The 15,449-nt window shown below is 36.4% G+C and overlaps 1 protein-coding gene across 3 annotated transcripts in view; it reads left to right on the plus strand.

Moving 5' to 3' along the window:
• Cul5 (cullin 5) overlaps nucleotides 1-15,449 on the plus strand; it is a 227,103-nt gene that overhangs the window by 99,385 nt on the left and 112,269 nt on the right. For 2 of the 3 annotated variants that reach the window (XM_090379738.1, XM_090379737.1), the window contains one exon: nucleotides 4,169-4,268. In XM_090379738.1, coding sequence (XP_090235864.1) covers nucleotides 4,169-4,268 — 100 coding nt within the window. Of the gene's footprint in view, nucleotides 1-2,595; nucleotides 2,670-4,168; nucleotides 4,269-15,449 lie in introns of those variants that run through there. The other variant, XM_090379739.1, reaches the window with a different exon arrangement.

Genomic DNA, 15,449 nt, shown 5'->3' on the forward strand with positions numbered 1-15,449 from the left:
AACACATTTCTCCCATATGTGGATCAGTTTTTTAATGCCTTGATCATAGAAGTCCACACTTTTTGCCTGAAACCACGATTTCACTTCATTGATGACTTCCCGAGACGAATCAAAGTGACATCCATGCAATGGTTTCTTCATTTCTCAAAACAAAGTCTGGCGGTGCTGCAGTAGTTTGAAGCTGCACTGGGCTACAAAGTTGGTGGTGGCAGTGGCTGTGTGAGCTGGTGCATTGTCTGACAGAAGATGGGCAGACACCTCTGGTTAACATTCCACGCCTTTTCACCTTTAAAGCATTGCATAACTTTTTCAAAAGATTTCTGCAGTATTCTCCGGTAAGTGTGGAACCACAAGGTAGGTAATCCATCAGGATAACCCATTTTCTGTCCCAAAACACAGACACCACCTTCCTTGCAGATGGAGTGGTCTTTGCCTTTTCGGGAGGTGGGGAGGAGATGTGCTTCCACTGCTTTGACATGTCTTTAGTCTCCAGATCATACTGGTACACCCAGCATTTGTCACTAACCGATCAAAAAAAGTTCTCAACATCCGCATTACACAAATCCAACAGTTGGCAAAAACATTGCTTCTGTAAAGGTGTCAACAATCTTGGAACCCATCATGTGGAGATCTTAGACATGTGCAGATGGTCATGTAAAACGGTGTGGGCAGACCCATAACTAATTCCCACTGCATTTGTAATGAAATGTGACACATCTGTCATTCAGCACAAGCTGCTCAACCTTTGCAACCGTCTCACTGTCTGTGGATGTTGATGGCCTTCCTTCCCTTGGCTTGTCAAAGACACTTGTACAACTGCACTGGAACTTCCATTTCTACTTTTTTACAATGTCATAGGATGGACAATTCTGCCCATACACAGCTTTCGTTTCTTTGTCAATTTCCTGACCTTTCTTGCCCTGCAAATGTAGGAACTTGATCACTGCTCGATACTCCACTTTGTCAACCATAGCATCCTTCATCAGATTCCGGGCTCCACCTCTGGTGTACGATCACCTATGGGAATGAAATTTCACGTGTTAGTTATTGAGTGTGCTAGTTAGTTATACGTGTTAGCTAGTTTCACGTGTTACTAGTTTCACTATAAGTTATAGAAAACTTATATTAAAAACAGCATCTTTCTACAGATTTTTTTTATCTAGGTTAGGGTACTAACATTTTGATACCTCCTCATATGTGGAGTAGCTGATGCATGTGTTTAAATTGGTTTGGATAAAATTAGTCGGGTTACAGTTAAATATCTAGGAAAGGCATGCAGCAGAAACTGAATGTGTGTGTTAGGTAGTGGAATGAGTTTGTAAGAGAGAATCATTAATCAACTTGACTGCTCTCTTTTGGATAGCAAGGAGTTTTAGAGAGATTCTTGGAGGAGCACCTACTTCTTCCTTTCATTACTTATTCACATATTATACTATTATAGTTGTTGGGTGCTTTCTGTCTATCAGTGGCCCTTGTCCATAAATAATTTTTTTCCTTTTTTCCTACTCTTTCTTCCCTTTTTCATATAATCTTTGTAGTTGTGTGTACACACACAAGACCCATCTTTAAAGCATAAGGAATTAGAGAAAGTAATTAGCACAAATAAGTGATATTTGTGATTCTCTCAGAAAAAGTAAGTTAGACTTTAAAGATTATACACAGAAATTGCAGTTATTGGCACTGAAATTAAGGCTATGTACATTTGGGAAATTAAGAAGTATTTTGAAGATTAGATCATTTTTCAGATAAATTTTTCCATTAGTTCGATTATTCATTATATTAATTGTAATTACATTGATGCATAATAGTAATTATGCATTGATGTCCAAATCCTTTATCACTTTAAACAACATGGGGAAACCTGTTCTATGAAATGATATATGATTTGGATATGCCGTACATACAAATAACAAACCTATAAGTCACTCCTTAACATAACATAGCCTTAGAATTGCTTCTGTCCTATATGTATACTACAGATATACCTTGTGTAATGATAGGGTTGGGTTTTTCAAAAATGACTCATTTAAGCAAAATGTAGTTAAGTTGAATGCTAATTTACCATATACTCCCATCTTAAAATGATGGATACATTCCTTGAAAATGAAATAAGTAGTAAAATTTAAATATAACTGTTGTTAAGCATAATACAGACAGAAGTAGATGTGCCTGTTTTGCATAAGAGAACTTTGAAACTTTATTCATTGTTAGTAATGTGGAACTAACCCTATTAGACCTGTAACCATGGGAGAAAGGAAAACTGTAGATAAAAAAAAAATACTTCTTTTGAGATTTTTTTTTTTTTATTATTATTATTTTAATCTTAGTCATTTACAGATGGTGATGCTCCTTCTATTTAATGATAAACATTGCAATGATGAGTTATTTTTACTCAGCTTGGAATACTGCTATTTGGTGGTGCCCTTTTAGTATTTCTGAAATTTATTTTTAGGATGTCATTATATATAATGAGGTGAGGGACATTGCTAACTGAATATTGGCAGTAATTTCCTAATGTCATTATAATGAAATGTGTTGTTAAATGAACTGTTGTTAAGCAAGGTATACCTGTACTCATACTCTTTCCATTTTCAGCTGGCAGAATTTATACAATAGCAACATCAAGATTACATGATAGATGATACTAGATGCCTTCCTAAAACATTACAGTAAGTTCAGTTTGATGAATTATGTAGCGCCCATCCTGTGGAAACTGTTTCTGAGTTGTACCCTTACAATGTAAAGAATGTTGGGTCTTGTTGTGATGCCCATCATAACCTCAAAAGACATGATTCATACTGCATAATATAAAAGATGGAGAAGCTAGAACTTTGCTCTGGTAGCCAAACATGGTTTTGGCTACTTCAGGCTTCAATTAGACAAAGTGGTGGTATTGTACTGAGTGATGAAAGTCATTTATATCCTAGTGTCATAGAAGTTCAACCATTTCTCTGTAGAATGTGGCACCATGCCTTTACTTCTGCTATCAGTGGTGTCATGTCTGGGTAGTCACCCATAGTATACTAGTTATTCATAGTATTATTTATCTTGTATATGTGGATGTATTCAGGGTTACTAACAATCCTACTAACATGAAGGTGCAAGCAGAGGATTTGGCTTTGCCGAATAACCAAACTTTGCAAAAATTCACGTATGATTCCCAAATATGACCTGATTATCAATTCAACAGTGTTTTAGATTTCCACATGGCAGCCTTATCATCACACTGGAAGAATGTCCATGGCAAATATCAGGACCAAACAGATATATTCTATATTCATAATATCCTTTAAAACAATATTTAGGAATTTATTATTTATTAATTACATAAATTATTTGTTTATTCTTTATTTACTGGTCTAAAACATTTTACTGCACAAGGACATTGACTAAACATGCTAACAAGGTTAACCTTTGAGTTACAGTACCTTTCAAGGATAGTTTGATTATTGGTTTTGTAATAAATTCTGCCTACAGGCTAAGGCTGTTGTGCAAGAAAGTTGTAACTTGAAAAAGTTAGTTTTTATTTATGTCCTATAAAGTATTATTTGTTTATTCTTTTTTAAGTAATTTTGTTTCCACTAGGGAAATTAGTAGCTCTCACAATTTTATTGCAGTCCTTAATGAGTACAGAATTTTTATTCTCATGCACATTAGGCATATATAAGCATTGAATTACATTATAAACAACGAGCAGAGCTACTTTTAAAGCTGCAGATATTTCTATAATCAATTTTTGGAAACAGTATACAAATTTCATCCAGTTTGTTTTTGACCAGGAAAAATGTTTCATTGAGAAACATTTTGCTTAGTTAGGTGTAAAAAAAAAAAAAAAAAAAAAAACACTGCAGTAATTATTTATGAAATTATAAAAATGATTCCTTTATGAATATGATACTTTATTTTACAAGGCTTATGTTGTAAACCAGGAAGAAAAAATTCTGATATACTGCATTATAAACATGTTTGTATGCCCAAAGTATCTTGCAATAGCATTCACATTACAAAATGCACACTTACCGCAGGTTAAAGAACTTTAATTTTAGAATAATACTCAAATGATACTTTTAATATTTCACTAGGCTAGAGTATGTCTATAATCCAGTGTGTGTGTGTGTATATATATATATAAATGTGTGTGTTTTTTTTTTTTTTTTTTTAATAATAGGTTAGTACATTCGGTTTGCCTCTGGGATGACAAGGGACCTCCTAAAGTTTATGCCTCTTTACAAGAAGATATTTTGGAATTTATTAAGCAAGCTCAGGCAGTAAGTAAATGCAAATCTTAACGAACATTTGATTTGTAGTGCATATGGATCAAATCAGTTAATTAATAATCATTGATTATTTAATTACAGGTAACCCTCATGTAACACGGTAGTTTGGTTCCTAGAAAATCTTGTGTAATGTGCTGGGAAACCATGTTATATGGGAGTAAGAACCAGTATAAAAAGTGGAGTTACATTCCAAAAGCTAACAAAAATATGCCATTTTTTTTTAATAACTATCAGAAACTTAATTTTTATAGTAATAATAACTTAATATTTTAACTATTATTTTTATAATAGTAGTAACTTAAATAGTAATAACTGAACAAACGTCTTGCCTTGCAAGCTGTGATACTTATATGTGAGATAATGTACGTTCATTTAATTTTCTTCCTCTTCATCGCTGCTAAGCACAATCTCTTCTGTGGTGCGCTATGACCATAGTTGCTGATGCGCCTAATAAATCCCTAAACCAACAACAACAATCTCTTCTGCAGCATCTAGATTTCGTGTACCTTCTGCTCTCTTTAAAAGTCACAAACTGCACTCTTCAAAGTCACAATTATTTTTTATGGTCTCAAACAAGCACAAGTTCAATAGCACAGAACCTAACCCAGGGCTCTCCCAACAAAATACAGTGGACCCCTGCTTTAAATGATACATGAAAATTGGAAGAATATTTTCCAGTTAACAAAATAAAAATAAATTTACGCTTACATACATAGCTTAATTAATACGTACTGTAATATGAACATACTAATTGATATTTCTGTACAGTGACTTTTTTTTTTTTTTTTTTTGTTGTAAAATTTAAAACAGTAAAAATGATAAGTAATTAATAACAAAGAACACACAGCATGCACAAGTTGCAACAAACATGATACAGAGTAATGAGTTTCTGAAAATTTATTTGTTTTTTATATGATTGAATATTTCGTGGAAGGGGAAACGCATTTCACCATAATAACATGAAAACCCACAGAATTCCAGCTATCGGTACTATAGCAAATGCAAGAAGATCGAGTTTACTACCTGTTTATAATTGATTACATTAACAGAAAAGACCAATAAACCAGAAACTGCAAATTGTTTTTATCGTTTCATGGTAATGACCTCCAGAAATGTACTTTAGAAAAATATCATGAAGGCGATAACAACTAGTGAGTCAACAGCAGAGATTCACAAAAAGGAATGGAAATGTTGAAAATGACATCTAGTATAATAGCAGGGTTTTCCCAGCACAAAAGCTCAAAAATGCCGTGTTATGTAAGATTTCCAGCAATTTTGAAACCATGTTAGAGTGAAACCTTGTTGTAGAAGTACTGTATTGTGTGCGGATTGCCTCAATTTATCAATCGTGTTAGAGCAAAACCGTGTTGTAGAAGTACCGTGTTATACGGGGGGTTACCTGTATACTAAATTTTTGTACATGACATACTAACAAACAAAAAATATGATATGGAACATGCTACATAGCATGCTTGCTTTGTAATTTTCTCCTATCTCATTGACCAATAAAATTGTTATTATCAGAACAATATGCTTACTGAAAGAATAAAAGTACATTTTGGAAACTTTTTCTAGTAATATGGAACTAATTTTATTTATCTTTTCAGGTTTAAAAAATCATATGATTTACTGTATTTCTTGAACTACATGATACAATTTTTTTTGTGAGGGGAGGAGGAGTGCCCTGCATCTTATAGCTTGAGGGTGCACATTATGAACATGAAATACTGTCAGTCACTTCCACGATGCACCTCTGATTCAGTTTTGGTGGGTACAGAAGAGCACCCTAATTTTTCGGTAGTGAAGTCATAAGAAAGGACAAAGTTTTATAATTTTCTATCCCTTTCTTTGTTGCGTTTTGTTATTTTCAAAAATCTACAGAAACAAGGAGGTTATCTGTCTTACAGAGTATGTACATTTGAAGTCAAGCTATTTTTACAAATTGAAAGAATAAGAATAAAATAATGTAGAATTACTGCTTTATGTGTTATATTAAATCAGCTTTAAAAGTTTTAAATCAGGATTTAACCCTTATAACACCTGTTTTTTGAAATGTGTTTACATTCAGACCATCAGAAAATATCTACACCAATATAAAAGCTGGTGAGGACAAAGATAAGATTGTTTATTGAGGTAATCTATTTCTCAAAGAAAGAAAATTTCAAATACTGAATGTTGTTTGATTTGGTTGGAGTATATGAAATAGAAAAAAAATTGTAATTTGGTATTATTTGCAGAGTTAAATCTGAGCTGGTAAAATCATGGTATAGTTTGCATAGATTACACCGAATTGTTACCATACAGTTTAATTACACAATGTCTAGTAAACTGTATATTCTTTGTCAGTAGCACAGGAACTTTAAAAATTGGACTTGGATGGCCTGTAAAGTAAACTGAACTGAATATTTCTATACCGAATTACATCACTGTAATTGACTGCAGAGGATACAAGTCACTTATATAAGTTGAATTGAACTGAATCAGATAACTGTCATGGAGAAACACTTGATCATATTTATTTGAAATTATGTGGAGGTGACTATAGTACAGGTGACCCCTGCCGAGTGCAGGAGTTATGTTCCGACCAGCGTCTGCATTCAGCGGAGTACTGTGTTATGGAAAAATGGGGGTTAGGTTCTGAAACTTTTTATGTAGGAAATTAAAACCATAATCTGTGTTACAAATGGAACAATTTTATTTTTAAAAGAAATTAACAATTTTATTTTATAATTTAAAATGCATTCCAAATAAAAACATCATAAAATATATGGAAGTAATGTTTTTCTGTGATAATTTTTGCTGGGATGGGGGTTTCAAAATTGAATGGCGAGACTGACTTCCTCCGTAATTTCTCATCTCTTGTTCCATTGATCCAATTGGTGACAGGGAGTTTGTGCCCCTAATGTAAATGTAAAGGGCCCTATGTTAAAAGAAAACTAAACCCCAAAAAAATCAAAACTAAATTATGGAAACAACAGAAACTTAATCAGGTGTATGCTTCCATTATGGAATCTAAATGAATTCCTACCTAAATTTAAAATAAAACTACATGCTGAAAAAATTAAAACAATGAAATAAATCTTCAAATTTAATAGCAATGCTTAATTTAGCAGTATTCACCTTTGATCTGCAATTGATGCTTGGGATGGGAAATTAAATTGAGGTTGGGGTAATGAATTGAAAATCGGAATTAAAATAAGCTCAAGGAAGTAGGAGTGCACAACTTCATCCTTGGTTGTCATTAATGAATTGATAAATTAATTAAGGAAGGAATTTAAAAGTTTGAACTGGGTAGGCCAAAAGTCTATCTATCTACTGAAAAGTCAACCTATCTACTGAACTTCAATATCTTACAGAAACGTTTATGGCCAGAAAATACCCATTTCAGTTAATTCAACATACCATTTCTACCGCCAAAAATAACATCTAAACATAACGCAAATAGCAACGCACGTATTGTTCTCCCTTACCACAGCCACCTGCCCGGACAGTTCCGCTGGGTGTTTGCAGGTACAAACATCACACTCACATTTTCTGCCTATAACAAACTTAGTTCAATGTTCAATTCATACAAAGAAACATATAAATATCAAATTAATGACATGAATAACATCATATACCTAATAAAATGTCAACAAAATTGCAATACCTGTTATATTGGAAGTACCACCACCAAATACGGTTCCACAAAAACACCTAATACTCGAGCATATTATCATTACAATAGTTTTAGAACAGGGCAATCAAGTACCAAACTTGCACAACACGCACATTCCAATAATCACATCCCCCTAATTGATTCAGCCATCACTATCATTAAATTAAAATCCAGTTATAAAATTTTTCAGTACGAAGCCCTCATCATAGAATGGTTTCGCCGTCACTCCAAACTCAATGTCATAAACGTAAAACTACCCTACAATCTTTCCCTGTTCTGGAATCTCATGCACCTGAGATTCCCACATGTTTCAAAGTTACGGGAACTTAGAACTCCTTTAAATATACGCGTTCACTCCCTACTTCATCATTGCCAAATGAAGACGTTAACAAACGAAAGTCAACTCGTTAACTACTTTTGGCCTACCCAGTTCAAACTTTTAAATTCCTTCCTTAATTAATTTATCAACTATTCATTAATGACAACCAAGGACGAAGTTGAGCATTCCTACTTCCTTGAGCTTATTTTAATTCCGATTTTCAATTCATTACCCCAACCTCAATTTATTTAATTTCCCATTCCAAGCATCAATTGCAGATCATACTAAGGTGAGTACCACTAAATTAAGCATTGCTATTAAATTTGAGTCAAATCAATTTGGTACCTCAAGAAATTTCTATAATTATTTAATAGTGAAATAAAATTTTTAATTGACCATGACTTACCAACATGAAGAAATGTTCAAATGATGAAACTGCTAGCAGAAGGTGAACATGCTTTTGAAGTTGGCTTACTTACAAAATCTGTAATTTTTGTCTGTCGCTGTTTTGTCATGATCTTTCGCATGTCAACATAAGAAACCATAATATCATTAATGCTTCTCTTAATTTTTGTACTCCTATGAAAGTTGATCTTCCTACATAATCTCCTTTGGGAACTCAGCTGCCCTTAGAATCTCTGATATATCCTTGTTTCTTAGTTCAGGTTTCTTCTGCTCTTCATTTTCTTCTTCTTCTTCTTCACAAACTACTTTATTGGAGTCCAATAGTTCTTCTAACTCCTCATTTTTTTAATTCCTCCCAATGGGAATGAATAGGTTCTAAAATTTCTTCCTGCCCTTTCACTGAATCCCTCACCTCCAATAATGTTTGAAAGTTTAATAATTTTCTCAACTTCTGTCTGAATAATATTGAGGTCTTGTGAGTCACTTCCTGTTTCAGGGAGTAGCATCATCCAACAGGTCTCCGGCGCCTCCGTAGCCAGGTGGGAAGAAGCAGCAGTGCATAGCACGCGCTTCTTGATTAGACCGGGTTCGAGCCAGTCACCACCAAATACGAAGGATGTGGAAAGGTCAGGGAATGACCACCACATTTTACGGAGCAATATAGCCTTAGCTGCTAATGCTCCTAAAAACCAAATAACAAACAAACAAACAATCCAACAGGTTTTCAAAGTTGACTTCTTCATTTCAGTCCATGACTCTTCGATTATTTGAATACCTGCTGTTAGTATTGTGAATTCAGCCAAACATTGGTGCACATTTTTATCCGGAAATTTTTCAATTTTATCAACAAGATTGCCAGTAAACAAGAAGAGGATTTATTTTTGCCTTTCAAAGCCCTTGGGTTTTCTGAATGATACAAAGGGTACTAGGAAAGTTTTGCAATACAGCTTTGTTTATTTAATTTTTTCAAAGTAATTTCCTCTACATTCAATACACCTCTCCATCCTCCGAAACCAATCTTTAAACCAGTTCTGCCAAGTTTCACTAGGGAGTAAAGCACACTCGTTGTCCCAAGCCCGTAGAAGGTCCTCATCACTGGAAAACCGCCTCCCTTTTAGCTTCATTTTCACATGCGGGAACAGTGCAAAGTCGCAGGGAGCAAGGTCTGGACTGTAGGGAGGGTGCTCGAGAAGTTTCAGTCCTGTCGTGGTCAAATATTCGGTGCAGGCTTTGCCGCGGTGAGCGGGAGCATTTTCGTGATGGAGGTACCAGGTGTCCATTCTTGACTTTGGCCAGAGGTTCTTCATAGATCCAATGACTTTAGGCAGGCATTGTTCAGTATACCACTTAGCTGTGACTGTCTTCTGCGTGTCCAAAACGACACGTTCCACAATTCCACTCGATTTGAAAAATACAGCTATCATTTTCTTCTTTACAGATCGGGATTTTCTGACAATTACGGGTGTGTCGTCATCATCAAAGACCCAAACTTTGTTTTGAGCCTTGGTCGGCAGATCGTAATAGTACAGCCAAGTCTCGTCACCTGTCACGATGTTGTTCACATACCGAGATTGTCCCTTATCAAACTTTTTTAACATCTCCCGGCACCAAGTCACACGTCGTGTCATCTGCTCTTCAGTCAGTTGATGCGGCACCCAGAGAGAACAAAGTTTCTTCACGTGCAAATGATCTTGCAGAATCGAACGAATTGCTGGTGCATTTAGGCCCAAAGTATCCTCTATCTGTTGGTAGGTCACTCGCCTGTTTTCGTCAAGCATTTTCCTCACAGCAGTAACGTTTTCCTCCGTAACTGACGTTCGTGGCCTTCCCGGCCTCTCAGAATCCTCCAGAGTGAAATTTCCCCTTTGGAATTCTCTATACCACCTGAATATCGTTGTACGATGTGGACAATCATCATCTAGTGCAAGAGTCATTTCTTCTAAGCACTGGTCTATGGTTAAACCACGCACAAAATTATACCGCAAAACTGTCCTTATCTCATTTCGTGACCACGATGCCATCGCAAGCACTTTACACTCTCACTACTAATGAATAACTGAGCCCATCGACTTGGCGCGGCGGCTACTATGCACGTATGAACATGTCTCAACATGCAGCAACAAGCAGCTTCCTGTGATTCATTGTTGCGTCATATTGCAAAACTTTCCTAGTACCCTTTGTACACTAATAAAGGCTTGCATTTATAATCACCTGAAATGTTTCTACAAAATAGGAGAGTAATTCTGTCCTTTGACACTCTGAATCCAGGTGCAACTCATTCTTCTTTGGGTAAATATGTCCTGTCAGGCATTTTTTCAATAGAGTCCAGCTTCATCACTGTTAAAAACCTGATCGGTCATGTATCCTTCCTCTTCTATTACATTTTTCAATTAAAATAAAAAATTTTCCACTGCCTCCACATCGGCAGAAGTTATCTCATGAAAACTTTTAATGTTGTGCAGATTTGCTCTTTTTTAAATCTACCGAACCATTCCTTGGATACATTGAAACTTGATTCACCATTTGCACTAGCAGCGTGAGACTTTGTGATGATAAATACATTAGACCTTGCACCTGATCATATTAGAACTGAGAGGCACATTTTTATTCCTTTGATCCAAATATTCAATAATTGGTCCATTTTTTTCAATAAGCGTATCACGTCGAATAACAAAAGTGGATTTTGCACTTACAGAGTTTGTTGCCAACCTAAAGCTTGTTTTAATTTGTCCTTGCACTTTTTAACTGTTTGTATCGATGATTCATTGCACTCATAGTCTTTAGTTAAAGATATATACATTCTTCCTTGCTCTATTTTCCTCAAAATAATCATTTTTCTCATGCAATGACAGAATTTTTTTGGATTTTTTCTTCTTGGAATCACTTTCAGATGTAGAGGCATGCTTTGAAGCCATTATGTTAGGGTTACTATTGAAATAAAATATAAATTCACCCAATGACAAAACACACACAATGAATTGGGGGGGATACAAGGACTAATAGATTAACAGTAGCCAGTGGCAGAGGTGGAAGTGATTCTTGCACTGCTTCTATTGAAACGAGCAGAAGTCTGAAAAACAAAATGCAGGATATTTCAGAGACTGCTGGTAGTCATTGCGGTACAGGTAAACACATGGGTTGTGTTAGGGTAGCTAAGAATAGAAACAGGTGCATGTATACCTGCGTGTACACCAATGCTAGGAGTTTGGTAAATAAATTTGATGAATTTGAGGTATTGCTCAAAACATCAAAGGCAGATATTGTTGGGATATCAGAGACGTGGTGTCACACAGATATAAGTAATGCGGAACTGGAATTTGGGGAATACAATGTGTATAGAAAGGATAGACAGGACAGGAGGGGAGGAGGGGTTATGCTATTAATTAAGAAACACATAAAGTCCAAGGAAGTGAAGCCAGTCGACATCGATGGACAGGGCAGCGTCGAGTCAGTTTGGTGTGACATAAGCATAGGGAAATCAAAATTGAGAGTAGGAGTGTGCTATAGGCCTAATGACTCTGATGAGTATAATAAGATTTTGTACAGGGAAATAGAGTGGGCCAGTAAATCAGAGAGTCTTATAATGGGGGACTTTAATTTCCCAGATATTGACTGGAATTTGTGGGTTGGTCACTCGCACACTAGCAAGGCTTTTGTGGATTTATTGGATGATTGTTTTCTACATCAGCATGTTCGTGAGGCAACAAGAGGGAGCAATACTCTTGATCTGATTATCAGTAGTGATTCTTCATGCATTAAGAACCTGCAGATAAATGAACCACTAGGTGGCAGTGATCACAGTGTGTTGAAGTGGGATTTACTCAAGGAGGTAACTACCATCAGAGGTAAAGGGAAGGGTTTTTGTTTTCGTAAAGGCGACTATGATGGTCTGAGACAGTATTTAAATTCTATACAGTGGGACCAACTGATGATGTTACCAACAGCAAACTCAAAATGGGAAGCATTCAAGGAACTAATCTTCGAGGCTACCAGGCTTTACATACCAACTAAGAAATATTGTTCAAGGTTTAGGCCTAAATGGTTGTCAGAACTAATGAGACATGTGGCAGAGAAGAAAAATGCATGGGATACATACAAATTAATGGGTGACATGGAAGCCTATGATAGATATAAGTTGGTCTGTAACCAAGTCACAAAGGAGATTAGGCAGGCAAAGGCAGACTATGAAAAATCCTTGGCAAAGGATGCAAAGAAAAACAGAAAAGAGTTCTTTACATACTTGAACTCGAAAAGGAAAGGGATGAATCAGATTGGTCCACTGGATATTGATGGTTCAACAGTTGAGGATCCTGCTCAGGTGGCTAACAATCTAAACGAATATTTTGCATCTACATTCACGCATGAGGAGTTATTCAGGAAGGAGAATGATGTAGGTAAAGTAAACATTGTCAGTGAGCTGGATGATTTTGTAATAACTGAGAGGAAAGTGGAGGAGAGATTGTTGAGGATAAACATAAAAAAGGCACCTGGGGTGGATGGGATCTATCCAGTTATATTAAAGGAGGCAGCAAAGGAAGTATGCAAACCCCAAGCCATAATTATGAGCGCTTCTTTGGACTCAGGGGAGGTACCCATAGACTGGAGATGTGCAAATGTAACCCCAATTCACAAAGGAGGATCAAAGGCTGACACAAGTAATTATAGACCTGTTAGTTTAACTTCTGTTCCAGGTAAATTAATGGAGGCACTGGTTAAAGAAGCACTGCAGGATCATCTAGACAAGAATTCCGTTATAGCTCAGACGCAGCATGGTTTTGTTAAGGGCAGGTCTTGCCTGACCAATTTGATTGGATACTATGATGTAGTCACAAAAGAACTGGATGCAGGGAATAACTTTGATATTATATATTTGGATCATAGAAAGGCTTTTGATACTGTTGCACATGGAAGACTGCTGCACAAATTGGAGCAGTGTGGCATTGGAGGCAAATTGCTGCTATGGATAAGGGGATGGTTGAGTGGCAGAAGACAGAGAGTGGTAATCAATGGACACTGCTCAACGTGGACTAATGTTATTAGTGGAGTTCCTCAAGGTTCAGTGTTGGGTCCGTTGTTGTTTTCGGTGTTTATGAATGATATTGATGATGGGATATCAAGTTTAATGTCCAAGTTTGCAGATGATACAAAGGTTGGCAGGGTCGTTAAGGACAATACTGACGCTATGCTGCTGCAACAGGATCTGGAAAGGTTGAACAGATGGGCTGAGAGGTGGCAAATGAGGTTTAACATCGACAAATGTAAAGTGCTGCATATGGGAAACAGTAACCCCAGAGCAACGTATCAACTCTGCGGTACTACACTGACAGTGGTGGAGAATGAAAAGGACCTGGGGGTAATTGTGCAGGCAGATATGAAGTTCTCTGAGTAGTGCAGACGAGCTGCAAGAGTAGCTCATGGTGTCTTGTCAATGATATACAGGAATTTTTCTAGCAGGGATAAGGAGGTGATTATTCCCTTGTATAAGGCAATGGTAAGGCCACATCTTGAGTACTGTATACAGGTCTGGAGGCCTCATTTCAAGAAGGATGTAGAGCTGCTTGAACGGGTACAGAGAAGGGCAACAAGATTAGTAAATGGAACAAAGGGTTGCTCTTACGAAGAAAGGCTTAAGTTTTGCAAATTACAGAGTCTGGAGACTAGGCACCGGCGAGGTGATCTGATAGAGGTGTATAAGGCTTTGAATGGTTTGAGCATGCTCAATGCCAATGGGATTCTTCATCTTTCTCAGAATAATCACCTCAGAGGGCATAAATTCAAATTGAGGAAGGACGGATGTCGGATAGATGTGCGGAAATTTGCCTTTGGCCAGCGGGTGGTTGGTTGGTGGAACCGACTTCCATCACTTGTTGTTGAAGTTGATAGCCTAAACAAATTTAAAGCTCAACTGGACAGGTATTTCGAACGAACGGAGGGGTGAAATGGGAGCGGTTTTTTTTTTTTTTTTTTTTTTTGGCTGATGCTGAATAAGCTTGCTTTCTTGCATCATATGCCTCTGCTAATGCTAAGTCACTTTTTGCTAATTTCGGAAACTCACACTGACATTGCCACTACCAAAGACTCAAGCCAACTAAGGAATCGTTCAAGTATTATATCACGCTGTTTCTGAGAATTGCTGAGTTGAAAGATACATAACCAAAAATATATTGTAATGAAAAAGTTGGTAAAATGTAGAGTGGCTAAATTTTGACTGATCACAAAACTATGAAGTGCCACAACACAACTGTCTCTGATAGCAAAGTCACTTAGAATGAAATCAATAACACTATAAATTCAATCGTGCTAAAGCAACTAGATACTGTGTAATAAGGTAGCACGGCTGAGTCAGATACACTGCACTACTACGAACCTTGGGCCATGTACGGCACGATCCATGTCAAATGGACTTCTACCATGTAAGTGTGAATCCGTGCATGGTGAAGCTGTGCTCGATGGGCGTCACCTGTACTTATGAAACAATCATTTGATAAAGATGAGACTGTTGTAAAATTTTTTAATAAATATAGCACCAACAATGCTTTTGATGGCAGTGGAATATGATGCAATACATTTCATGACAAAGGTTGCACCTCAGAACTTATACCTGTAATGAAGTATGTAATTAGCAATTACAAGTACTGTCAGGGATTTGCAAATGAATTAAAGTATGCCACAAAACTACTTGCTGCTGCATGCTTTTTTCTTTTCTTCTGTAAGTGCCACAAAATAAAGAGACAGTGAAGTTTTATAGTTGGACTTATGTCCATAACTTCAGCATAGTCTATTAAGAAAT

Source organism: Mastigoproctus giganteus, chromosome 8 (assembly GCF_048544385.1).
Source record: "Mastigoproctus giganteus isolate SK-2022 chromosome 8, ASM4854438v1, whole genome shotgun sequence".
Taxonomy (NCBI): Eukaryota; Metazoa; Arthropoda; class Arachnida; order Uropygi; family Thelyphonidae; genus Mastigoproctus; species Mastigoproctus giganteus.